The sequence below is a fragment of the Natator depressus genome, chromosome 17, assembly GCF_965152275.1.
Source record: "Natator depressus isolate rNatDep1 chromosome 17, rNatDep2.hap1, whole genome shotgun sequence".
Classification (NCBI taxonomy): domain Eukaryota; kingdom Metazoa; phylum Chordata; order Testudines; family Cheloniidae; genus Natator; species Natator depressus.
The window spans coordinates 4,638,061-4,665,613 of NC_134250.1; the positions used below are offsets into that span (position 1 = coordinate 4,638,061).

The 27,553-nt window shown below is 47.1% G+C and overlaps 1 protein-coding gene across 1 annotated transcript in view; it reads left to right on the top strand.

Moving 5' to 3' along the window:
* The first annotated feature begins 2,179 nt into the window (after window positions 1-2,179).
* The window catches only part of DOC2B (double C2 domain beta), a 129,756-nt gene continuing 104,382 nt past the window's right edge, over window positions 2,180-27,553 (top strand). Inside the window, exon 1 of the mRNA XM_074974548.1 lies at window positions 2,180-2,510. Within this exon, the coding sequence (XP_074830649.1) occupies window positions 2,195-2,510 (316 nt within the window). The 5' untranslated portion in view covers window positions 2,180-2,194. The remainder of the gene's footprint in view (window positions 2,511-27,553) is intronic.

The window sequence follows — 27,553 nt, forward strand, 5'->3', positions numbered from 1 at the left end:
AAAGGCCCCCAGGACAGGGCTCCCATCTCTTCCTTCTGGAAGATAATCCCATAATTTAGTAGAGCTGGGACTAGTTAACCTAAACTTCCCTTTTCTAAATTTGATCCCACTCCTACTTCCACCCTCTTTGTAGAACCCTATCCTGACCTTGGTGCTGTTCATACCCTTCCAATCATGGTGGGTAGTGACAGTCCTATCATGCCTTAGGGCCTGATGCTGACAACCTCCTCTGAGTTTCTGAGCACCTGCTGCTGCACCTGGGAGCCCCCCATTTAGCCCCTGATCCTGGCTTTGCCAAGTTGGTTAGATTTCCAAGAATCATAAATTTAGTACTCTAGGTTACATGGAGATACAGGATGGCCTCCTGGTTAAGGTTAAACCAGGTTGGGCTAGTCATTCACCTCTGTGTGTCTGTTCCCCATTTGTAAAATCCTCCCTTTCTTGTCTATTTGGAAGGTAACCTCTGTGACGAATCACTGAGAATAAGGGGGCATTAGTAATACAAATAATGATTATTTGGGCTATATATATAATGAATGAGAGAATAGCTGCATTTTCTGGACATCAGGCCTAATTCTGTCTGAAGTCCAAAAGCAGCCCCTATGCTGCACCCAGAAATGGGCACTGGATAAATGAATACATACTGCCAGAACCAAGCCTAGGAGCAACTCCCCTCCCTTCCTGCTGTTTGTAATGTTCCTGTCATTTGACCTTGTCTGTTTGGCCCCTAACCATAGGGGGTCTCAGTCTAAATCCCCTAAACATGAAGTATATATCTGAGGCTTCCATGTGGACAGTGACCAAAATGAAAATGTTCTGAGTCTCATAGCAGTGCAGAAACAGCAGTTGCAGCCCAGGCTGTTGGGTAGGGCCCAAAGGGCAGCACGAATTTCTTTACGCTGAAACCACAAACCATCTCTGTGCAGCAAGCCAGAACAGCCTTGAAGAGGACCCCCCCCCCCGAGCAGGAGATGGGGGTAAGGAGAGGATCGCCTGTTTTCATGTTCTGATATTCATCCCCAAAGCATCAGCTAGGTGGGAACAAGGGCAAGTTTGGTTGTTGCAGGCGAGGAATATGCTCAAACGTGTAGCAGGTCAATTCGGCTTCGTGGGCGTGGTGTTTGCCCTGTGACTCCAGGACACTCATGAACGCTTCTCAACAGCTGCCTGAAAGCTGAATTGTTCATTAGGCAAAAAGGTCGAGTCGTTTCACTAGGTTTCCAGGGCACTTGCCCTGCAAAGCTTCTCCGAAGGCGCGTATAGGAGCCCAAAAGGCCATTAGTGATCCCAGCCCAGGACCGGGAACTGAGTGCTAGGCCTGCCTGGACCACACTCCCTCTGGGGCTTTGGGGGCAAAAAAGGGCTTCTCTGTCTCAGCTTCCCTGGCTGGACCCTTGGGCTGATCTGCGGTTTCTCTGCAAGGAAACCTAGTTTCCCTTCGGGCCTCCCTACCTTGCCCAGGTGCTGGGGGGACGCTCAGGGCAGGCTGGGGGCAAGAGGAGCGCGAAGGGTCCTTGCTCCCTTGCTGCGGTGCGCTGCCCAAGACCCGCTCCGGAGCGGGGCTCCGTGTGAACGCTCCCCCCAGTGCGGGGCGAACGCTCCCCCCGTTGGGCGCTGCAGCCCACCTGGGCCGAAGTCCCCCTGCGTCTTCTCAGCCCCGCTCCCCCAGGCTGCAGGGGAAGGCGAGGCAGGACTGCTCCAGCCCGGGCACCAGCGGGCGGGCGGCCCCACCCCCCACCGGAGGAAGCCGCGAGCTCCGCGCCACGCGGGAAGGGGCGATCCTCGCCGCCGCGCTAAGGCTGGCCGTGTGGGGCAGGGGAGCGGGAGCCGGTGCCCTGCCCCTGGGGGGCGGGGCGCGGGGCGGGAGCGGCCCCGCCCGGGCACGGCGATGGGGGGGCCCCAAGCCGCACACCTGCCCCGGCCGCATTCCGGTGCAGCGCTTGGCGGCGAGCCGGTGACATCACCCGCGTGCCGCCCCCCCCCTTCGCCGCCCCCCCAGCCGCCTCGGAGCCGGCCCCCTCTCCCCCCGCGCGCGCACTGTCTGCCAGGGCGGCCGGCGGCAGCGGCGGTGCGCGGCGAGGCTGGCAGGGGCGAGAGCGCCCGTCCGAGCTGCCCCCGGGAGCCCGCCCGCCTCGCCTCTCCTCAGCCGCCGCCGCCGCCGCCGGGGGGGCGCGTCCCGCCCGCAGCCGCCTGCATGACACTCCGCAAGGGGGAGAGAGCGACCATCAGCATCCAGGAGCACATGGCCATCGACGTCTGCCCCGGCCCCATCAAGCCCATCAAGCAGATCTCCGACTACTTCCCCCGCTTCCCGCGCGGCCTGCCCGCCGCCGCCAGCCGCCCCGCCAGCCGCCCGCCCCTCAGCCCCGCCGAGCCGCCCCGCGAGGAGGACGAGGACGTGGACCGGCTCTTCGGGGCGTACGGCGCCAGCGGCCCCGCCGAGCAGCCGGCCCCGCGCCCGGCCGAGGAGGAGGCGGCGGACGCTGAGGGCTACGAGTCCGACGACTGCAGTAAGTTGCCAAGTCCCCCCGTCCCCCCCCCGGTCCCTGGCCGGAGCTCCCCGCCCCACGGCCCGGGTCTCCGAGCCCGCCCGCGGCGCTCCCCGGCCGGCCGGGCCCTGGGCTCGAAGCTCGCCTGGAGAGCCCCCCCCCAGCAGCGCACGTAGGGCTGGAGGGGGGCCCGCGCCTCCGGTGCCCTGGTCCCCGGCTGCGAAGAGCCACCAGTTGCCGCGGCTCTGCCTGGTCGGGGCGGGGGCTCCGCGGCTCAGCTCGCTGGGGGGTGTCGGGCTCTCCAGGCTCGCGGACCGGGGCTCTTTAAGGGGCCGCTGCCCAGCAAGTCTCCAACCAACCCCCCTCGGGCAACTCCGGAGCGGGAGCCGCACGGGCTGAGCATGTTAAGTGTTTCCCTTGCAGAAGGCACCGTTTTGTTACATGCGGGTGTTTGCGACTAGATTTAACCCCTCCCCACCCGCAATGTCCTTCCCGCCCGGTGTTAGAGCCTTGGATGTCTGGCTGCGTTGAACAGGGTGGCTGGATCAGCAGCTGCCTGTAGTTAATGAAGAGGGGCCCGATCCTGTCAGGCGTTGATGCCTATGGGAGTTGAGGGTGCTTGGCTCCTTTCAGACTCAAAGTTTGAAACAAAGAGATGACTAGGGAAGGAGACCAGTTAAGAGCCGACATTGCCCGGAGGTGCTGAGCCTCACTTGGAGGAAAAGAGGACCCCCCAGGAAGCTACAGATGCTCTTTAGGGTCCTGCATTGAGAAGGGTGTAGTCTTCTCTTTGAGAAATGTCATAGCCGTCTATTGTTGCTTCTATGCTTCCTTGCCAGTAGCCGGCTAAACTCAGGCTGCAGACGTGAGCCAGATCCTGATCACCCTGGAGTAACTCCCTTAAAGTCACTGTAGTTACCCTGGAAATTGTACAGCGATCTCTGAGATCAGAATCTGCCTAGTATGAATCAAGTGGTCCAAACTGCTGGCAAAGTGGCAGAATTTGGCCTTTGGTGACTCTGAGCAAGTGTGAACCCCAAACTACTCTTTTCTGTGTTCATGGCCTTGTAACCCGGGTTTGGTGGCACATGCCTTCTGCTTGGGAGCTGTCTTGCTGAACCATTCCGGTCTGCAAGTGATGAAAGTGCAATGTTAAGCTGAACTCCCAGCCAAACTGTTAATAACAACTTTAGCCGGATTTGAGTTATTTGCTACTCTAATTATTGGATCATCTTTGTTCATCCTGACAATAGAAATTGGAGCATTTAGTGGTGGGGGCAGAGATGCATGCAGAAGCAAAGTGCTAAGGGGCTCTGCATCTCTTTTCTTGGCTACTGGAAGATCAGCTGCTAGGATTTCAGGATGTTCGGCTTTGGGCTCTAAAACCCACTTCCCACCCCCCACTAAGTAGTCATTTGGAAGGACTAAGGGCGTCCTGGTCCTTCTCATTGACACCATGGAATCAATTAAACTGGTTTCCAGTGGGCCAGCTGGTGTTTGTCTCGTTGCAGCTAAAGTTAAAAATATGTTTCTTACAGTATAACAGGTGGCAGCAAAACTGCTGATGCTGGTTTGCCAGATGTGGTTATTTTTCCACTAGTAAAGATGCAAGAACTAATAAGCTCTTCCTGCTGGTGACAGAGCAGTTAATGCTTGGTGGTTATTTGTATGACAGCAGCACCTAACCGTCCCAACCGAGTTCGGGGCCGCATTGTGCTAGGCACTCTACATACACATAGTAAGGAACAGCTCCTCCTCCTCAGAGTTTACAATCTAAATAGAAAAGACAGGTGAAGGAAGGATTATTATCCCTATTTTAGGGATTGGAAACTGAGGTACAGTGAGGTTGAGGGACTGGCCCAAGGTCCCACAGGAAGTCAGTGTCAGAGCTGGGATTTGGACACAGATCTCCTAGGTCTAAGTCCAGTACCTTAACCTCACATCTTCACTGACTGATGCATGAATCTGGAATGCCCTTGAACACCTAGATTAATGTCTTGGCATAGAAATAACAGTGATGATTTAGAAGTGTTGGTGCCTTTACTCCTGGAGCAGTAAGTGCTGTGAGCAAAGTGTCTGTGCAAGATACAATACAGGGACCTTCTGGGGTTCCAAAGGTCAGAACACTTCCTAGCTGATTGGACTCTCTACACGCTTTTCCAGGGAAATAACATTACCACTGAGACAGCATCTCGCCAAGCCCTGGATGATCTGAGTGAAGAGACGTCAGGCATCATCTGCTCAGCCCAGAGGAGCAAGGTCACTGCCCCACATGGGCCTCAGTGTCAAAAGCTTCCCTCCTGGCTTGTGAGATTCCTTGCTGACCATGACAAAGCAATGCTAGTGATGCATCAGGTAGATACAGGCTGCTGATCACATCTTGCACTCAGCCTCTCTTGTTGAAATGCAAGTCTTGCCCTGCAGGAATGCTGCAGGAACTCAGGGAAACGTCTATTACTAGATATTATCTCCCACAGAGAGGATTCACAGAGCTCTCCCTATGGCTGCACTTCTCACCTAGCTCCAAGGAGATGCTCCCAGTGATGGGTAACAGCATTCAGCCTTCGCTGGGGATGAACTGTGGGTATTGGCACAGCCTGGAGGGGAAGGATGATGCTGTGGATAAAGTCTGGTCAGGTGATGTGGCTCCAATTCTTGGCTTGGCCAGTGATTCACTGAGTGATTTTAGGCAAGTTACTTCACCAATCCATGCCTCAGTTTCCCTACCTGTAAAATGGGAATAATGAAATTTACCCACCCTTCAGGGGGTAGTAACTTCTGTTCGGAAGGCCCTTTGGGATTATCAGGCAGCCTTGTTCTGGAGTAGCCCAGAGTCTCCTTTCCAGCTCGGTTTACTTCTCTAGCCTGATGTTATTTCATCACCACCTTTCTTTTTTGCTCTTCTCAGTTTGACCGTTCCCCTTTGACACTGGGGTGTTTCCCAACCCTGCTCCCCAATAGTTCCAGAGGTAGCAGGAGGGGGATTGGAGATGGCAGGAGGTGGCCAAGTGGACCAGCAAGCTGCGGCCCCCCACTGAGATCTCTGTTGAAGAATCAGTTCAGACAGAAGAGAGAAATGGAACAGACCTGTTCAGCCTTCTGGCCTGCCCCCCAACCCTGCCACCCATATAGGAATGTCTCCAGTGTAATCATAGAAAGAGACATTCTAGAAGGACCTGCCAGGTCCCCTCTGGTCCATTCTCTGGACAGTATGGGTTTGCTCCTTACAGTGGAGGTTCCAGCCCTCAGTCCAATCCCATTTTAAAACGCCATCAGTAATCTACTCTAACCTATCTCCTAGACACCCCCTTCAAACCATCTGCTTCTCTAGCAAGCAACTCCCCTCCTTCCAGAGGAGTGCAGCCCACAGGCAAACTCTTACTGAGGTTGGGGGGAGTTTTTTGCCTGAGCAAGAAGGGAAGAAAGACTGAGTAAGGACTCCACCGGGGTTTCACCCCAGGAGGCAGAAGCCTTCAGTTACATCTTGTCTCCTTCCTAGAGATTCTTCTAAATTTCCAAAGGCTTAGAGAATGCAGGGAGAAAACCCGCTGTCTGCATCATTGCTTTTAAGAGCAGAACTGTGTGTTTAATTCTGGTGCTTTGCTAAATCAAAATCGTAAGGAGCAAAGAGGAACGAGGATTCCTTCAAGGGAGTGATGCGGACACAAGGCTTAGGGGTGCAGAGAGAAACCACTGGGACTGGAATTTCCAGCTGCCGGAGATGGTGCATACCGGACAGGACCTGCTGCACTGGGTCTTCTCCACCAGGAGAGAGGGGCCCAAGGCTCAGCCTGGGCTTTGCCCTGACTGGCAGAGAGCAAGGAGGAATAGACCAGGGAGAGAGCCCCCAGAGGAGGGAGCAGACGCAGATTGCAGTGAAGGGGAATAGAACAGTGGCCTGGTTACAGCAGCTCTTCAGGGAGCTGTGGAAGATTTCGGAGGAGCTGAGGAAAACAACTCCAGTCCCCACAGACCAACGAAGGAGAGGCAATAATCAGCCTGTTGAATGCCGGCTGCGAGAGCTGCAGTGAGCGAGCAGGCCTGGAGGGGCCCAGTGGAGCGGATAATGAGGGGGAAATGTCAGGAAGGCTCCGGGAGAGATGGGAGTAGCATGGAGCGAGCCCTTACCATCACATACACAATGGACATGCTGGTCAGGGCAGGGGGCACTTGCAAGGTCCTTTATCATACTATAATGACACTTGGTCCTTCTGCAATACCGGTTATCCCTGGATCACCAAGTACTTTGCGAACTGGGGTGAAAGAAGCCTCACAAACCACTGACAGGCAAGTGGGCATGATCCCTGGCTTACAGGTGGGGATGCTGAGAAACAGAAGAAGGGAACAGCAAAGCCCAGACCATGTCTCCTGGCCCCTTGCCCTGTACTCTGGCCACAGGGAAAGGTTGATGCAAAGGCAGGAGAAGCCAGTGAAGTAGCTGTGACTGAGGAATAAAGTCCCTGATGGATCAAAGGGGTGAAGCTAGAAAGTTAAGGCCAAAGGAGAAATCTCTCCCAATGGGGTAGTTTGTGGCACACCAGGCAAGCTGGAGGGAGGAATAGCACTAGACAATTATACTCTGAGGGCCACAGAATTATTATTATTTATTATTAATTGCGTTATTATAGCCTGTAGGAGCCCCAGTCATGGATGGACCATGACCCCATTTTGCAATGCAAGGGGCTGTACAAACACAGAACACACAGACGGTCTCTGCCCCAGACAGCTTACAATCTAAGTATAAGACAAGAGTTGGAAACAGACAGGGAAGCAATTGAAAACATTGAGACAACGTTGGTCAGCATGCTCAGCAGTGGTCTCAGCACACCAACAGCCTAACATTGTCAAGAAGTGGGCTTTAAGCCTCAAGTGAAAATGCTGATTGTCATCAGTGGCCCTTGCAATCAATGTCTGTCAGCCTAGGGGTGGAAGGGAGCCCTGAACTAGGACTCAGACAAGATTCTTTGGTTTTATCACTGCTCTGAATTTCCCTGAGACCTTGGATAAGTCACTCCCCCTCCTTGTGCCTAAAGTGTTTTGTAGAGATAATGACACTTCCCAGATGAGCTTGTGCATGTTTAGGAGGTGCTGTGTCCCTCTCTCTCTGTGGGGTCTCGGTGCCAATGGAACATGCCGGATTTTTATTCCTGTACTCAGGTTGCTTGCTATACATGATTCAAAATCTGGCTGAGACTTTGAGACGTACTACCCTTTGTTCCATTGAGTTTATTTTCATCAGATGGTTTTCATTGTTCATAATTGAGCTGCTAATGAGGTGTCAAAGCACTTATACCAACTGAGGAGAAGAGAGTGTTAGGGGGTGGTGACTGGAGGGGAGAAAAAAAAGCAAACACCCAAAAAATCACAGTTTGGGGCATTTTATCAGATCAGAAGTAATTGTAACATAATGTCTTTTTGACAGTGGGGAAGGAACTCACTATAGATTTATTGGAACATCATAGTTCTCTCATCTACTTCCCAGTAGCCTGCAACCTTCCAGTGAAACAAGTCTGTGTATTGCACCCATTACCATGGTGTCTGGGCACCAACATAAGTACAGAAAGCAAAACAGATTGAAAAACTGTCTTCTATGGTGTTTCCTTTATAATACACTGCAAAGAGTGCATGTGCATGGATTTTATTATCAGTTATTAATTATTGCTATAGTATTTGCTGTTCTTAGGGAAATTATGCCAGATCATCTTTCAGGGCTGCATTCACATTGTTACAGCTGTTGCTCATGTTTCCTTTTGCTGCACAATCAGCTCGCTAGTCCAGAGTAATTGGTTATTCCCAGACGGTCTGTCAAACACTAATGATATCTTTGTTTACATATAAAGTAAGCCAATCTTAGCAGCATGGCGTCGTGTTTGGGGCATAGGGCTGGGAGCCAGGGAAACTGGGTTCTGTTTGTGACACCATCACTGACTGACTGTGAATTTTGGCAAGTCCCTTATCCTCTGCTGCAGTTCCCTACCTGTAAAACAAACATGATAATATCTAGCTACCTTAGTAAAGTGCTTTGGGATCCTCTGATGAAAAGTGCCATATGAATGCAGTATAGGTAGGCATTATAGGAACACTGTAACTCTCAGAATTGTTAAGGCAGGAGTCACCGGAGGGCACTGTTACACATACTTTAATAATTCTTTTTCACTGTGTGTGAGTGAGCTTTTAGTTTTTGAAGAAGGGCTGCGTTGTTGTTCGTGATACGCTGGTCTTTGCCAGAGAGAAGCTGTGGCAGATACCGCAGAGTTTGCTCAGTACTTTATTTTTGAAGGCAGTTCTTGCGACGAGGTAGTTTCTTGGGAACATGGGCATTGGCAGGTGGGTTGAGATTTCTGAAAGAGGAGACTGCTGATGCTACTTGTGCCTGCCTCTGTCTCATGGTGGGTGTGTATGTGTAATCGAAGGAAATTACATTTAGAATATACCCAAACTCCTCCGACAGGAAGCTGACCTGCAAGGCCCTGCAGAAGAATTTTGCTTCCACGCAGCTCAGCCATGATAGTGTTATAAATATCAGCTGTAGAAAATATTATTTCTAGCCCAGATCGCAGGCCTATCCTGATGTATTGCATCTTGTGACATCTGCTACAAGTGATTCACTGAGAGAGGTTTCTTAGGAAGACACTTATTTTGGGTGAAGAAAATCATTAAGCAGCCAAGTCATAATGAAGATATTAACTACCAGCTGTTTAAAGGTGGTGATAAGAACAAAAGTAGCAAGGGATGCAGAATCTACAGATGACATGGCAATGTTAGCAGACAACACAGAGTTGCTAACAAAGATGCTGAGAATAAGCAAGGGGGAGAGAAAACAGTTTGGAAATTATCAGGATATTTACATCCTCAAAGCAGCTCCTTAGCATATGTTGCTGCTGCTATTAATAACCTTTCATTTGTCTCTGCGATCCAGATTATGCAAAAAGAATATTTTTACTACACAAATTGCCATTGATTTCAACAGGTGTCTGGATAATATTATAGTAATTTTATTGACACTGTATCAAGTCCAACTTGCCAGCAGCCCATAAAGGCAATGGAAGTGTTTTATACACACAAGTGAGATGTTAAATCCAAGGTTTAAGTGCATTAAAGAGCTTGTGACCCTTTTTGCAAGTAGAGAGGTGTTAAACCTAGGGGGTTGGCCAGCTTCCAGCTTGAGTAATGAACCAATCAGACCTGGAAGTCCTCTTGCAGTTTCACTTGAGATATTTTACTGATTGAAAGGCATTTATATGGGATAAATATATATCTTCTTTACTACATACCCTGAGACATAGTGCAGTGTTGCTGCATATTGTTGAAAAGCTGCCATGTTCCACACTAAGTGGTGGCTGCATTTCAGTGGTGGGGAATGTGATCTGTGTACATGTATAATGACAGGTTTCAGAGTAGCAGCCGTGTTAGTCTGTATTCGCAAAAAGAAGAGGAGGACTTGTGGCACCTTAGAGACTAACACATCTATTTGAGCATAAGCTTTCGTGAGCTACAGCTAACTTCATCGGATGCCTTGTGGCACCTTAGAGACTAACAAATAGCTCACGAAAGCTTATGCTCAAATAAATGTGTTAGTCTCTAAGGTGCCACAAGTACTCCTTTTCTTTTTGTGTACATGTAGTTCACCAAGAGCTCCGGTACCCTTTGGGCTCAGAGCTTTTCTTTGGGAGTAGGGCATCGTTCCTTTCTGAGGTGTTTTTGCTGCAGTTTTCAGGGGGCACTTGTTGGTACTGTAGCTACTGTGAGAAGCATTCAACAAAACAGCTCAGAGGTGAATGGATTTTGTCTAAGCTAATCAGACTCTTTCCTGGTAGAGAACTGTTAGGCTGGGACCAGGCTGGAATTCCCATCTATCTGAGGTGCTTATTTGGCCCCCATTATCTTTGTGTCTGAGCACCTCACAATCTTTAATTCATTTCTCCTCACAACACCCCATAAGGTAGGACAGTATTATTATCTCCAGTGTATAGAAGGGAACTGAGGCAGAGAGAGACTTGAGCCTGGTCCACACCTAAAACTTAGGTCGACCTAGCAATATCAGTCAGGGCTGTGGAAAAATTTACACCCTTTGTGATGTAGTTAAGTCAACCTAAACTGCACTGTAGATGCAGGTAGGTTGTTGAAAGAATTATTCCGTCAGCCTAGTTACCCCCTCTCAGAGGAGAAAAACCCCTTCCGTCGACATAGACATACCCTTGCCAAAGGTCGCTCAGGAAGTTTGTGGTGGGCAAGGACTTGAACCTGGGTCTCCTAAGTCATAGGCTAGTGCTTTAATCAGTAGACTGTTCTTCCTCTCTACATACCAGCTACGTCTTCTGTCCTGACATGTCCCCAGCTGTTTTACAGTCCGTGAGCCAAACTCAGCCCCCAGAGAAACCAGGTGCTATTACCATGTAAGACTGTGGGAGTTGCCTCCACTTACACCAGGGTTGAATTTGCCCCAGGACATCTTCTGTGTGAGCTAAGGGTGGCATATAGGAAAGCTTGATGTTATCTGCCTCCACAAAGCGGCAGGGGTCGGGGATCAATCTAGCTTGTGTTCTGTCTCCTCAATCCTCCTCCTGGGACCCCAGGAGGGGAGACTCAGGTAGGATCTCCGGGGGCAGTCTGCACACAGTGCTCATGTCTGTCCAGGTGTCCATCTTCGTCCTCCTGTCTGCAGTGAAGATCTGAGCACAGGCCTGCCACAGAAAGGAACCATTTTGCCAGTAGCCTCAAGCAGTTCAGGCTAATGAGTGGACCATGTGGAATCATCTTAATAATAGGCCTAATTTTGAGTGGGCTGGCTCTTCCCACCCCCTGCAGTGTGCCATTTGTTAACCTTTTCATCCCATCTCCTTCAGAGCAGGCTGTGTAGGAGATCAACACTCCAAACAAGCTCCTTTCCAAGGCAATTGTTAGTAGCAAAATAGGCAGCCATGGATCAGAAGGGATTCTGTAACCAAACTTGCTGACTGGAGATAATCATCTCCCAAGCCATGGATTTTACTCCCATTGGCCATGAGCCAAAGCAGAGTGGATAAAAATCAATGATTTTAAAAAAAATCAAATTTTTTTTATTTAAATCGGATTTTTTTGGTTAAAATGCTTTTTGAGGAAAAAACCTATGTAAAGATAGTTTTAATTAAGGTAATTTGTAGCTCAAAGATGTCTCATCATGGAATAGGGATTATAAATTCTAATTCTATAGTATGAGACAATATATTCATGTAATATTTAAGAAAAGCTTTGTAAATGCGTTCCAATAGTTCATGGATTAGGGACCCAATCTTATGGGGTTCCAGGGGCTTCTGTATAGTTTATTTAGGTTAATCTTTCTATCTACCCAATGGAACTCAGTGCTAAGTCTAGAAGATACCATCAGAGATGCTTAGTTTTGCAGTTCTCAAACTGTGGGGTTGTGTCTCCAGAGATAACATGCTTGTTAACAGCAAAAATGTTTTAAAATAAATAAATGTATAGCGGTGAGAAATAACAGACCACAACCTCAAATTGTCCCTCTGCAAATTTGTGTACACAGAGTCCATCCCTTACCTCGCTCTAAAAGTGCAAAGTTTCAAAAAGTTCAATGAATAGAAGATTGTTGGGGGTGGAATAGATCTGGACAAGGAGAAGAAGTCTGGAGATAAATGTGAGACGGGAGGGACAGGCAGTAGAAACAAAAGTGAAACTGTTTGAGCAGCATATTCCAGAAGTCTTGAGGTCTTTCTGAGTGTAGCCTTCATTGATTTGAGATGATCTACCATACCATTCTCTCACTAGACACCAGTTTGGGTCTCATCTATCTCTGAGTTGTGAAGAATATGAATTAAGGTTATAACAATCAACGAGAATGCACTTTTATGTAGAAATCCATAATTAAATAGTCTTCCTGACTAGTGATTTAAATCATGATTTAAATCAAATCCACCCTGAGCCAAAGCCTACTGGAGTCAATGGAAGATTCTTGCCAACTTCAAGAAGCTTTCAGGCAGGCCCAGGTAATGCAGCTTCCTCCTTTCCCCCTTCTCAGCTTTTTGCACGTGCTCCTGGGCACAGCATCTTCGTTAAGCATGTCTGCAGCGATGGCATGGGTGATCATCAAGGATAGTGCTGTATTTTATTAGTCCACCAAAAATAGCTATTAAATTGCATCTGTGTACAGTGAGACCACTACTGCGCTGCCAGCAAGAGACTTCCCAAGGATATGGTCTTCCAAAATGTGCCATAGGTCCAGTGCTGAAAAGCAAAATGCCCAGGGTAGCAGGATGTGCGCACAGGAAGGAGAGTCACAGTTGTGACTGCAGCTGCCTGATGACCCTGAAGAGAGATGGAGTTAATGGGAGTTGAGGGCATTGCAGGAACAGGCCCTGTGGGCTGCCAGGTGCTGAGTGCCCTCAACTCTCATTTGGCTTGTAGAGACTGAATTTCCACAGGCAGCTCCTGGAAGACCAGTCACTTGGTTTTGGTTTGTATGAGCTTGTAGCTATCAAAGATTTCCTCCTCCCTACATTTCTGCAGGATAATTTTCTGTCCTTTGCAGTTATTCTCTTGTTGCTCAGCAGTCAAACGCCATGGAAGGTAGGGCTTTAAAAGCATCTCCTCTCAGTGTGGCTCTTAATGCTGAGAAGAGGTCAGTGACCCCTGTGCATGGTGGTGAGCCTCTCCTCTGGCCCCTTAGTACAACAGCAGTGCTGCTGCTGTGTTGGTGAGTCACATTGCATGTGTGCAGGGACCTCCTCTTACCAGCCGCTCCATGACTGATCTGTTCACTCATCGCTCAGATATTCCAAAGCCCAAGTGCTTGCTAAGTTCTTCATCTTTATATTTAACACTAAAGGCAATATTTTTGGTTGTTAATTGCAATGCTGAATTTCATTAAAAAAAGAGAGCGAGAGAGAGAGATTTGAAGGCCATTTCTAAATTGAAATTGCTGAAAGTGTAATTGCTCATGACATCAGGGACCATTTAGTACTGTAAAACATAATTGCATCTCTGAACTGTTCTGAGGAGATAAGTGAACGCTCCTAGTTTGAGAAGATAGAAGACCTATGAGCACTCCATCATCTGGCTACACAAAGAATGGGCTCAGCAGGCGGGAGCCTGTCAGAGGTTCGACACTATCTTGGTCCGTAACCTCTGGAAAATGGAGAAGTAGTCATTAAGCCTGTAGGCTTAAGCTTTTTTTGGGGAAAACAAACAAACAAAAATCTTCTGAGAAGGTGGAAGCTTGAAGAGTTTTGTTACTTTCTCACTCCTGATTCCACTGAAGTCAACAGAAAAAATGTCCTTTGTGGCTGAAAGGAGTAGAATCCGTTCCCACAGGCAGGAAAGGACCCCTGCCTTGTGCAGTAAATGCTGCTCTCTCCTGTTTGCTTGAAGGCATGCACTGTCTGAATTGAAATGTTTTCTCCTGTGTCCCAGAGAGCCTGTAGCCAGCCCACCTTGGGCTCTGACCTTACCAGAGCTCACCAGCTCAGTGGAGTAAACCAGGGGCAATCCAGGGATGGGAGACTTGCATGGAAAAATCAGGTGTTGCAGCAAAGGGAGGTTGGTAATCCAGTGGAGGGTCCTGTCCTCTGAATCTGTGCTGAACCCATTCCCAAGGATAGTGCTAGCATGCCTCTTGGATAGTCTGAAGGGCAGGATTTTCAAAAGCACTCAGTTTCAGCCTAACTTTTCCCCCCCCCGCCCCCCATTTGGAGTCAATGCTAAAACTCACATTGACTTCAACAGGAGCAGTTAGACCAATGATAAGTCCCACCTTAAAGCCCTGACTGCTTATGGTCATTGAGGTCTAGAGGTGTTGTGGGCACACTCCACACCTTGCAGGATCTGTCCCCAGAAGTCCTTTGAAACTTTTCACCAAGGTAGACATGTTAGTTGCAGTGTCATATGCAAACTGTTCTCGCTCCCTAGTAGCTTCAGCTCCCTTACCCACCACGGACCCACAGCGAGTGCTGTGAGACCATGCAGCGGTCACTTTTGGGCTGGAGAGATCTCCCTGTATACTTTAGTCTGGAAAGGGCCTGGGGTTCCTGTCTGGATGAGAAGCTCTATAGATGTAGAGGGTGTTACTGTTCTGACTGTAATCACAGCTGCTGTGGAGAAAGCAGTCAGCTCTTCCGTCATCCCTAGTAAACTGCTGGGCTGGATTACACAGTGTAACTCCATTAACTCCCATGGATTTGTTCCTGATTTACACCAGTGCAAGCCAGGGCGAATCAGGCTTTGCAGCTTTAAAAAAAACCCTGTGGATGTGCAACAGATACACGAATGCACCTACATGTCAGCTCGCAGCATGCAGTTGATTCAGAATGTAGCATTATCTCACCCCCCAAAAGCCCTTGACGAGCTGTAATTAGATTACAAACAGAGGCAAGAGCGCCTGAGCCTCTACCTGCTGAAGAGATCTTGGGTAATACTTGGCTGAAATTGCAGTAAATTATCTCCATTCCTTCTGAGGAGTCATGTACTGACATTTGCATGGGGCTCTAAATTCACAGCTTTACTTGTTGCTTTTTGGGGCCTTAAAAATTAGTTCCAATGCGGGGAGGAATTAAAGCAGCAGCAGAACAGGGACCTATCTTTTATAGTGCATTTTAAAAACCCAGTTTCTGAAGAAGGTTACTGAACCTGTGCTTTCTCTGAGGGCGAGCTAATCCAGCCAATCCCCTGGCAGTCTTTTCATGGCTCCTCTGATCTGCCTGGCACAAAATCCATGAGCAGATTATTTTGGGAGCAGTATTGCTGATAAGTATAGGGACTTAAAGCTTACAGACTCCCTTGTAATTAGTTCTATAGCATTTTTTGGTACACACCTCCCTTCTCTCCACCACACAACCTTGTGGGTTTTTTCCCCAATAATCGTTAGTCCCTGAAATGTAAAACTTAATAGGAATGGCAGGGGGGAACCCCTCTCAAGTCATAAATTCCTTCCCCTTTAGTTGGAGTAAGACTGTTCCTACAATTACTTTGCTAAGTTTGGTCCAGTTATCCAAACAATAGGGCTTCGTCCGCATCCCACCAGGGAACTATTCCACAGCTGAATAGATCTCACCATCAGGAACATTTCACCTTTGCTGAATAGCCTCCCATTTGGGGGGAGGGATAGCTCAGTGGTTTGAGCATTGGCCTGCTAAACCCAGGGTTGTGAGTTCAATCCTTGAGGGGGCCATTTGGGGCAAAAAAATTGGGGATTGGTCCTGCTTTGAGCAGGGGGTTGGACTAGATGACCTCCTGAGGTCCCTTCCAACCCTGATATTCTATGACATAATGTCAGCACCTTGCACTGGGCTAAATAATTCTTCTTCCTTTGTGTCATGGACACCCTGCAGATAGTCTGAGATGGTTCTAATATCCTCCTGCTGGTTGCTGCTTAAGCCAGGTAACACCTATGCAAGTTCTTTCCATCTTTCCTAGGCAGTCAAGCCCTGTAGCCCTTTAATTGTTTCATTTGCTCTTCTCTGAATTCCCTTGTCTCTCTGGTAATGAGATGCCCAGAACCAAACCCAGTATGATGCCTATCCATGTCCAGCTGGATGGCCAAGGTTAGACAGTCAGTTCTGCCCTACGCGGTCCTGGTTAGCTGCTGTTTATCCTTGAGAAGGTTGAACCACGATGCCGCCAGTTGAGCATGTAAAACATTTTGTTTGCATTGTTGTTGTTGTGTTGGTCCGAGGGTATCGGAGACACAAGGTGGTGGGTGAAGTAATACCTTTTATTGGACCAACTTCTGTTGGTGAAAGAGACAAGCTTTTGTGCTGCACTGAGTTCTTCTTTGGCATTATACAGCAAGAGGGCACCTACTTATATTGCAAGGGAAGCATTTTGGTCCCAAGATGATAGAGGGCCTGTTTTATGTCTAGACTGAGGTGGATCAGAATCGTTGTCCCTTTCCCTTGGGATGCTCAAGATCCAAATCTCAATTCTGTGGCAATCTCTAGCTTTAATTGATTCTGGCAATATTCCAGCGCCCTTGCACCTTTCTGACCTGTTGGTCAGTGAAAGCTGTCTGAAAGAGCCCATGCATTCTATCATCCCTTATAAACTGAGGCCCTAATAGTTTAGGAGACAAATAGAGATTTATCGTACTTGCCTGTTATTCAGAGGGTATAAATAGAAGCCGCCTGCCTCAGCCTCTCAGTCACCCAGCGTGTTGATAGGAAATGCCAGCAGTAAACAGTTTATCTGGACTTTGCCAGTAATAGCCATACAAACTGCCACTCCTTGACACCTCATTGGCTGGTAGGTTCCAAAACAGATGAGAGGTATCTCAAGGCCAGGTTCTGAGATGTATCAGCATTTTATTCCACCCTGTAAATTATTTTGTGGCCTGTTGAATTAATCCTAATGTCCAAGGACTGGCAATAAAAGAGACCACGTTCCTGTACACATCAGATTTATCTCCCTTTTAAATCCTGTGTTAAATGCCAAACTTGGCTAGCACCTTCCCATCAATCTTTCATAGTTTATAGATGGAAAAAGGATCAAAACCTGCTAATGAGTTCAGGTCTCCTAATGGTTATTTTATCATAGGAGCAGAATTATAATGTAATAATGTATCCTGGCTATTGTCTTGAGATTTCTATGTGGCAGTTTTATAATTCCTTATGGAGGCCTGTTTTATTTTATTTTATTTTTTTTTTTATTTGCAATCTGTATGATTAAAGGTCAGTGCCAGGAATAGCCCAGAACTTTCTAAAATATGTCTAGTAAGCAGTGTTTCCGGTCTAATTGCTGTCCTTTCATCTTTGAGAAACTTGCTTCTCAAAAGCACCATCCTAGTTTTCAACTCAAATGTGACGTTTGGTAAGAATCGGGGGGCGGAAAATAACAAAGCAAGCAAGAATTCTGCTTAGCTTCATTAACGGCCCCATTCAAAGCCTACATAGCCATTGGGAGTCTTTCCATTAGAGTTGATAAGCTTTGGACTCTAATTCTGTCCTCTAATAGAGGAATCCTGCTGCAGGTCCTGATATATGAAGGCCCATCACTTAAAGGTGACTTGAAAAAAAGGGGTGGAAGTACTGAGGTTGAGTGCACGTTGTGGATTACCTGCTGCTTGTCTGTGGTATACGTATTTTGGCTGTGAATGTTTGCACCATCTGCTTCCATTGCTGGGTTGGGGATATTATATTCCCTCAAGTGCATTTGCTGTCTCTTGGCTTTGAATAGTTTGAATGCAGAGGCATCTCAATTGCATTCTCTCGCGTGAGATCTAAATTTGATGGCATCTTCTAAGTCCTTATCAGAAATGCCAGCTATGATTTTGTCCCAAATGTGCTCACTTTTACTGGCCTCAAATTCCCAGTGTTCCTCTTACTCCTAATAGACTTCTAACACGTGCTTTGACTGGTTCTCCGGGCTCTGTACTGCACTGGTGAAAGTCCTTTCCTGGATGACTGTATGTTTCGGCTGACAAAGCAACCATCAGACTTCCTAAGGACTGTGTCTCAGTCCCTCAGATGTGTTTGTTCCTCCAGCACATAAGTGCTGAAAACATACTCAGCTTCTCTACACAATGTATAAATGAGAGAGCTCACCTGGAAGCCACCTTTCTCTCTTCTGAGCTTGATGGTCACCTGAAAGCATGTGTCACGCTGCTTCCATTCTGGCCATTCTGCGAGTCTGGTAAAGTTTAGATGCTCCAGCTCAATAAATTTAGGCATCTTGTTTACAGTCATGAACACTCAGTCTTTCACAGGTTTACTTCTGGCACCAGGTCATGATATATGGAATCCACATGTTTTCTGAAACAGTAGGTATTTATTTAAAAAAAAACAGCTACAGACACAATCAAACAGATACCCCCGTAGCTTGAGTTCCAGCTTTTTCTCCTTTGTTTACCACACCCTGCTTGGAACTCTGTACAGCACACAGAGACCTCTAGTGGCTGAATAATATACTGCAAGTAAACATATAATTACAGGAACTGTCATCCTATCCACTATAAAGCCCTTTTCTCAGAGATTGCCATTATAATTTTCTGCCAGGTGGGTTGCTGAGGGTGGAGGCATTAAGGAGTCTTTCACAGAGTCCTTCTCATGTGCACCTTTTAGAGCTGCACAGTCAAACCCTTTCATGGGAATGGTCTGCATACAGGGGGTAGGGTCTGGATCCTCAGCGTCACGTTCTGACCTAGAGAGGGGAGTTTGACTTTTACCCCTCTGCACTCCCAAAATGTGGGGGCTGTGCTCCAGTCTGAGCCCCTCTCTAGATGAAGACTGATGTGTTATTCCAGACTTTGTGCTATGTTACCCTCATAGAAACCCCAGTAAAAAGGGGAAAATAGCCATCCAAAGACTAAACACATGCCTCATGGAGGGTCCTTTAAATTAATTACTCCAAAATGCTTTGGGGTCAGGCATATAAAATTCAGTAATTTCCTGTGGGTATACTAGCTCTTTGTGTCTTGACATGTGAGACAAGATGATAATGCATTTGTGCTCCTCTGTTAAGAGCCCAAAACAAATACAGCTGGATGTCACCCGATAGACCTATTGCCACAGCCAGTGAAAAAGGATAACTATCTTTAATCTTCCAGGAACTTCTTTATGGTGGGTCCTTTTTTTTTCTCCCCTTCCAACAAAGAGGATGCTGTATACATGAGAGTTCTGGAAAGTGAGGCTGGCTCTGTGGACTGCTCCAGACCTTTAACTTTGAGTCGCTGGGTAAAGGAGGCTTTGCAGTGAGTGGAAAGGGCTGTGGGAACCCCAGAGGAAACAACTGATTCAGCACCTGATATCAGGGAAGCTGAGCTAGACAAATTGGGTATGGATGGGGAAGGAACACACAGACAGCTGATGCTAATAAGGTGAGCGGTATCTTGTGAATGCTTAAATACATTAGGTGGAGCAGGTGAGCTGGATCTGTCGGGATGAATGATTCTCACAGAAGGCAGAGAACTAGTGTAGTCCAGTGGGTCGCGTATTGGGTTGGCAGAGGGGAGACGTGGGTTCTATTCCCAGCTCCACCACTTACCTGCTGCATCCTGGGGCATGTCATTTCAACTCCCTTTGCCGCTGTTTCCCCTTCCACTCTTAGCCTGGCTTGTCTGTGTACGCTGTAAGTTATTCCTGGGTGTCTGGGCAGCTCAATGGGATGCAGCTCTCAGCTGAGGCCTCTAATAGCTGTTCAATCTGAATGATAACATTTGTAGAGCAAAAGCTGTTTCTAGATTGGCATCTGTGCTCTGACATGGTGATTGTTAACAATGGGGGAGTCTTAAAGCCACTAAAGTCAATGGAAGGACTCCCAGTGACTCCAGTGAGAGCTAGATCAGGCCCTAAAAGGTTCAGAGTCTGAGGATGATCTGCAGGCCTGTTTGACGTGTAACAGAGGTGCCAATATGGACAGCTGCCTGCCAAGAACTGTGCTGAGACCTCTGACCAGCCTTGAGATAAAAGGTTCCCTATCCCATTGTCAATCACCACATAAGAGTTTGACTTTTAAGGCCAGTCGCTTAGCTTGAGGTTCCGCTCAAGCACATTAGTAAGGTGATAATACCTATCTCTCATCTTCACCCAGCTTTTCATCTGTAGCTCTCAGAGCCCTTTACAAAAGAGGCTAGTATTATTAGCCCCATTTTACAGATGGGGAAACAGAGGTGAAGTGACTTGCCCAAGGTCTCGCAGCAGCAGAGCAGAATAGAACCCAAGTCTCTGATTCCCAGTCCAGTGCTCTGTCCACTAGGTCATGCTGCCGCCTCGTAGAACTAACTGTATGGTGCAAAGGTGCTATAGGATGTAGACTGCAACTTGTCTGCAGACAACCTTTATGGAACAGTAGTGCTGAATGGATACAAACAAAAGTTTCAGGCCCTCTCGGCAGAAAGTGCTGATCTCAGTAGTCGTGATAAAGAGGAGGCCAGATTCTTCCACCAAGGAGGTATGCTGCAGTTCTCGGCATGCTTCACTTGTTCATTAAAAGAAACGCAAAAACATATGAGCATCTGCTTCAGTGTTTTGGTTCCTTTAAATTTTGTCTGCCTTGCTTGAACTAGGATTTCTGTGCTCCAGCAGCACCTGAGGGTGAAGAGTCGTTTCTGGGAGGATGATTGGTTTGTTCATTTCCTGGCCAAATTCCGGTTTCAAGCCAAGCCTGTAATTTGTTTTTTAGATTACAGAATCCATCAGGCTAAAAGTTCCCTTCATGAGATTAAACTATTCTAGCTGAACTCAGGACAATTAGAATTCAGGGATCTCAGCAAATGAATGATTAAGGGGCCTTCTCAGCAAACACATGGAAATAAGCAAACTCCAATTCTGGGAGATTTCTTCAACACCTAAGGTGACCTGAAGACTTGTGAAGTTCGGCTGACTCAGCTTTAGCAGATGGGATAGTTGGCATTGGAAAATGGGAGCTATGTGTCTCAATCTGCTGCTGGGACGCATGTTTGTCATGGAGGATTCAACTAATTATAGCCACAGCTTGGAGGGCTGTGCAAGACTTGGATGGAGCCCACCGTTTTCTGGCGTCTGAATAATAATGATCTTATGTCTCTATAACTCCTCATCTCCAGGATCCCAACATGCTTTACAAACTATAAGTAGAGATCGCTTACCTGCTCCTGAAGTGCAGCCACCAGTAGTTGGCAGCGTCGCAATGTATGATATAGGAAGTTAAACGCTCTAGATAATAACTAGACTCTGTGGGCCAAATTCAGAAATAATGTGCAAGGTGATGTAATCTAGCCCTCCTCCTGCTTTAATTTACATCTTCGAGCTCTCTGTTGTATGTTATACTGATTTAGGGCTCTTCTGCAGTAACAGTTCCAGACTAACTCCCTGCATGGATACAGTATTCTGGAATAAAAGTGGATTTGGAAGCACACTAATTATTCTGCAATAAGTTGTGGCTATAATTAGCTGAATCCTTCATGGTAAACGGGCACCCATGCAGCAAACTGAGACATAGCTCCCATATTCCACTGCAAACTAGCCCAGTCGCTAATGCTGAGTCAGCAGAACTTGACAAGTTTTCATTTTAATGTAGGGGTCTGTCGTGGGCATGCTACTGTTCTATATGTTCATTAGGGACTGGGATAAAAGCATGGAGAGTATGCTTATAAAACTTGCAGATGACACCAACCTGGGAGTGGTTGCTAGCATTTCGGAGGACAGGATTAGAACTCAAAATGACCGTAATAAATTGGAGAATTGGCCTGAAAGCAACAAGATTAAATTCAGTAAAGACAAGTACAAAGTACTACACTTAGGAAGGAAAAAATCAAACACACAGCTACAAAATGGGAAATAACTGTCTAGATGAAAAAGATCTGGGGGTTATAGTGGGTCACAGATTAAATGAGAGTCAGCAGTGTGATGCAGTTCCGAAAAAGGCTAATATCATTCCAGGGTGTATTATTATGAATGTCATATGTAAGACACAGGAAGTAATTGTCCCATTCTACTCAGCACAGGTAAGGCCTCAGTTGGAGAACTGTGTCTGGGCACTACTCTTTAAAAAAGATGTGGACAAATTAGAGAGAGTCCAGAGCAGAGCAGCAAAAATGGTAAAAGGTTTAGAAAACTTGACCTATGAGGAAAGATTTAAAAACCTGGGCATGTTTAGTCTACAGAAAAGAAGACTGAGGAGGGGGACCTGTTAAGTCTTCAAGTATGTTAAGGGCTGTTATAAAGAGGACTGTGGTCAATTGGTCTCCATGTCCATTAAAGTAAGTAACGGATAAGAAGTAATGGTATTAATCCCCAGCAAGGGAGTTTTAGGTTAGATATTAGGGAAAACTTTCTAACTATAAGGATCATTAAGCTCTGGTATAGGCTTTCGGGGACGTGTGGAATCCCTGTCATTGAAGGTTTTTAAAAACAGGTTATATAAACACCTGTCAGGATGGTTTAGGTATACTTGGTCCTGCCTCACTGCAAGGGGCTGGACGAGATGACCCCTTGAGGTCCCTTCTAGCTCAGTATTTATATGGTTAGAATCATGTAACTGATTCTCTGAATAAAGTCACTTTTATTGCAGAATGGAGTGTCCACATAAAGAGCTATTCTGGAATCACTGTTGTGGAATATCTCATTTTGCAATAGCTATTCTGCTTGATTTCCTTGTGTAGACAAGCCCTCAGATTCCTTTGGATATCACTCGAATGGGTACAAGTAGGCCCGATTAAACTCCCTAAATTACACTGCTTTACTCACCACCTCTAAATTTGTGTGTATGTGAAAGTATACGCATGTGGAATATACGTGATGGTTGGGCCTGGATGACTGCTCGTGCCCTCAGTGGTCTGTGAGTGACAGAAGCATCCTAATTCGAGAGAGGGATACTGTGAGTTCTTTCCTCAGCGGTCAGGTCCTCTCAGCACCTGTAATGTGCGTATTGCTTAATTATCATTGTTTTAGCTATTCAGAATTCATAGATTTTAAAGCAGAAGGGATCATCTAGTCTGACCTCCTGACTAACACAGGCCACATAATTTCACCAAGTAAATCCTGCTTCGAGCCCATATCTTGTGGTTGAGCTAGAACACATCTTTTAGAAAGACATCTGATCTTGGTTTAAAGATTTCAAGTGATAGAGAATCCACCACCTCCCTAATTTAATTGCTCTCCAATGGTTAATTACTCTCACTTAATAATGTGTGCCTTATTTCTAGCATGAACTTGTCTAAATTCATCTTCTAGTCACTGAATCTTGTAATTTTATTGAAAATGCTTTGCATGTTGGTTTTGATTCTTTCCATTATCTGAATCCTGTATGTGATGTCGAGGAGAGTGCTGTTACTTAGGAAACAGTCGTGGGATTCCATTTTTTGATTGGGTGTGGTGTTAGATCAGAGGGTGGAGTTCGAAAGGGTAGATGTGCCTGTACAATGCACAAACAGAAAACATGCCTGCTGGTGAGTTCATGTCCCTTTGAGCTTGTGACCTGAAAGAAACTTTGTTGAACTTGAGGGACTGCTGGCAGGCTCTGCTGTACTTTGGAAAATATTGTTAGGGGATGAGTGAAAGTGCTAGAATCCAGGGCTTCATTTGGCTGGAGTAGGGGAGATGGTTCTGAGTGCTCTGAAGAAGGACTATTTTAAAGGGACACCTTAGGATAACCATAGAATCCTAGAATCCAATCGTAGGATTGGAAGGCACCGTCACCTAGTCCAGCCTCCGCCCTGGGGCAAGACCAAGTAAACCTAGACCATTCCTGACAGATGTATAACCTGTTCATAAAAGCCTCCAATAACAGGGATTCCGCAACCTCCCTTGGAAGCCTGTTCCCGTGCGTCTATCCTTAGAGTTAGATATTAGGAAAAAAGCTTTCTAATTTAAATTTCCCCTGCTGCAGATTAAGCCAATTACTTCATATTATATAAGCATTGTAAAGGACAGACGTCCAGCTCTGGGTTAGTGACAATCCATCTGATCATCCGAAGAGAAAGGAATTTAAAAATCCAGTTTGCTTTTCACCAGTCATGCTGTTTGTTTGCTGTATTTTGCATTCCACTCATCTGGGACCATGAAACTGGGCCACTCATTGTCACTTTGGTTTCCTGTCAGCTTTACTTTCTTATTCTTATGCACTTTACTGGTGCTGCAGTGTCTTGGTTGCATGTACTACAGGTGGATGTTGATTTGTTTAAAATATATTGTGTTTTTATTTATTTAACCCCAAAATATTTATATCTTTTTCAAGTTAGTTTTACATTTGGGGTCCAGCAAAATGTGAGAATAGTGCCCACTGGTGGATCATTTGGCTAGAGGGGTTAATATACAAATGTGCATTCTATTTATGCCAAGAATGGTGGAAATTACAGCAGGTGTGTGGAGCAGTTATTTCAGCCTACTGTGGAGTCGTTTCCAGCATGTGTATGTGGGAACAGATCTGATCCTACCTCCATGGACAGGCATGTGATCAGTGCATGGACAGGATCATATTTCAAGGCATGGTCTCTGGTGCAGAGCATTCTTTAACTCTTACCAAGATGGAAAATAATCAGTTTGGTTCTCTTAACAGAGCGGCTCAGCGGAATTTTGAGTCCATCTTAATATAGTGCTTTCCTCTCATGTAGGGAAATGCCAGACTCCTCCTGACTGAAAATTACTTATTGGAGCTCTGTTTGCTTGGAGCCTTGTGGTGTTTGCAAAGACTCCTGGCAGCAGGTGCGCGTTTAAGACCGGGAGCGGCACATTTCAGCTTGAGGCGATGGACGCTGCTGCCCATAGTGCACCTGCCTCTGTCCGATTAAGAACAAGCACCGCACGGAATGGCATTCACAGCAGTGCTAATTATTCTGCACCTGGGGCCATTAAAATCTGCAATAGCAAACGACACGACGGCAGGGCCACGCGCTGTTTGCTTCCTTCAGGGCAAAAGGTATAATACTAAGAGCAGGAATGAATTCCTCTCTCCAGGCTCAGCAGCCATCTCTCTCTGTTTCTAATCTCTTGTCCGTGTTGTATCCCTCTGACGATTCAGGAGCAGTGTTGATGGTAATTTCCACTCCATTTACCCAAGGGAACGGTGCTTATAGCTGCAGTGTGGGTCACCTGCTCCTCCAGAGGATGTAAATCAGGGGGTAACGGGGTTGGGGCAGGGTATTCGGGGCTCCAACATGGGAGGCAGAACATCCTTGGAAAGGGAAAAGGTATTAGTTATCGTACAGTGCAGGTTCTGTTTTAAAATAACAGCCAGGGATGTATTGTTACCTGGTGCGTGGCAGGGATGGGGCAGGCCAGTGAGCCAAGTCTGTGGCAGTCTTCTCTAGCTTAAGGGGTAGAGACTTGTGTGTTTGGAGCAGAAGAAGCTGGGTTGTAATCCTGGCTCCCCAGGAGAGTGCATGGCTTATTCAGTAGCTGCATCTGTTGCATGCAGCAGATGGATGCACTGTGTGAAATTCTTTAGCTTACGTTCTGCAGTCTAGACAGTCGTAAAGATACTTGTGGCTTTGAAATCGATGAGGCTATCAGGTTAGCTGGAATTCTGTGGAGACACAAGCTCCGATTCCAGCAGCGGCTCAGCCCTTCATCCTTCCACAAGAGATGAAGTGAGCACGCTGCAAACAGTGTGTTTGGCCTTTGGAGGGGACCTTGCAGAGTGAGGTCCTTTCATTCGAGATCCCCCTCTTCACCCCAGAGGTGGCTGCATTTCAATGTTAGTGACTCTGGGATGCCTTTGTGGGCACAGTAAGCTGTAATTACTATTACACCTGAACAGTTCTTAGGCTCAGTGGCCAGGCAGTGAACTGTACCAAGGGGATGGTGGTTGTGCAGTGGGCATGCACAATTACTTTGTTGCGCTAATTGCTCTCAGTTCTTGCTGTTTCGGCAAGCCGAACGACACACAAGCCCCCACTTCACCTTGCCCCAGTTGCATCAGGAAGGAGTAAAAGATACTGGTGTCCAGGAAGGATGTACATGAAACTTAGCAGCAGTTGTGAGGGAAAAGCCTCCATGTAGGAGACTCGTACTTAGCACACAAGGTACAGAGAGAAGTAGACTTTCCGTCTTAGCATGAGAGTCAGAAGTATGGGGAACAAGGAGGATCTTGGGGGTGACAGTGGATAGACTTTTTTTAAAGAATTTGGGACCAAATTCTTTGCTGGTGTAAACTGAAATCAGTGGAGCTACATCAGCCAGCAGAGAGCTTGACCCATGAACTGTTAATTTGCTGATGAAGTTGGCTTAACAATCAAGTAAAGAAGCAGAGAGGGGGACGGGTCAGCGTTCATGCTGGTAGCTGGAGGGTACAAAGCCTACAACCTGCCTGAAAAAGGGCATGAGAATGCAACTGTTTCCAAAGAGAATGAACAAGAGCCAGACAAAATTGCTGGCCCTCCATAAACAACCATCTGGGTGACCCTGTGTAAACAAAACACGGGTGTTCTCTCAAGGATTACAGGCTCAGCTCCCCTGAAAAGCAGGCTGTGAGCAACCAGCTTGGGGGATCAAACCTGCATCTCCCATGTGGCACTACAGAGCAGTGCAGCTAAGCCAGGCCATCTGGCTCTGACTTGTTTTAAAGAAGCCGCGGTGTAAATAATACCAAGGCAAACACCCTCTACAATTTTCACAGGTGCTGAAATCCGGATGGCATCCTCCTGCTCATCCGGCTGGAGCTCTGAATGGAACGCAGATTTCCTTTGTGCCCTCAGACCCGCCTAGACTCCAAACCAAGGCACCACACAGAGTCAGAGTTTAAAAAGCAACAACAACACAGGATGTTATTCTGTTCCCATTAAAGCCTATTCACCATTTTCCCCATCTCATCATTATTATTGCTGGTGTTCAAATTATGCTAAAACCAGTTAAATTTAGCAAGTCAGTTCCCCCTTGTTTTTAATCTTTTCCCTGCATTCAGCTATGGCCCAATCCAAAGCTGCTTGAAGTCAATTAAGGTCTTTTCACTGATATCACAGAGAGAGCGCAACCCCTGTCGCAGAACATACTTGGTGCTGTGTCTGGAAAACCCACTCCTTAGCTAGTAAGGCAGTCACAAGCTCTTTAACACGAGTTCTCTAAACTCCTGGGTGATCCCAGGCTAAGCTGATGGGACGGATAGTTAGGAAAAACATCTTGTAAACTGATTGAGTCTGATCTGAGAGGCACTGAATATGGGACCTCATGGTGCTGTTTATTTGGTGATACTGTGCTCTGAACGTCTGTTTCCTCTTGGTGAGACGAGTCGATGGGTGGTGCTGTTAGGCTGAGTAGTAGAAGGTGGCAATGTGGTCTAGTGTTTACAGCCTGAGCCTGGGAGTCAGAACTGGGAGACTTGAGTTGTAATCCCAGCTCTGACACAGGCTCAATGTGCGACCTGGGACAAGTCATTTAACTTCTCGGTGCCTGTTCTGTAAAATGTGGATCGTAAGGTGTGAATTTTAATGTGCCTCTGTTTAAACCATCTGCGATGGCTTGATAGGTCAAAGGTAAGTACACAGCACAGTGTTTAAAACATACCTGTTCTTAGCCCCACATTGTGTAGCTCCTCCTCAGTGCTTACCTTGCTTGGAAGGGGACTGTCATGGGGCGCCTGCCCCTCTAAGGGCCAGGGTACCTGGGGCGAGCCAGCCCGGTTCAATTATCAGACCCAGAACTGGGAAGGGGTTAGGTCAGGCCAACGGG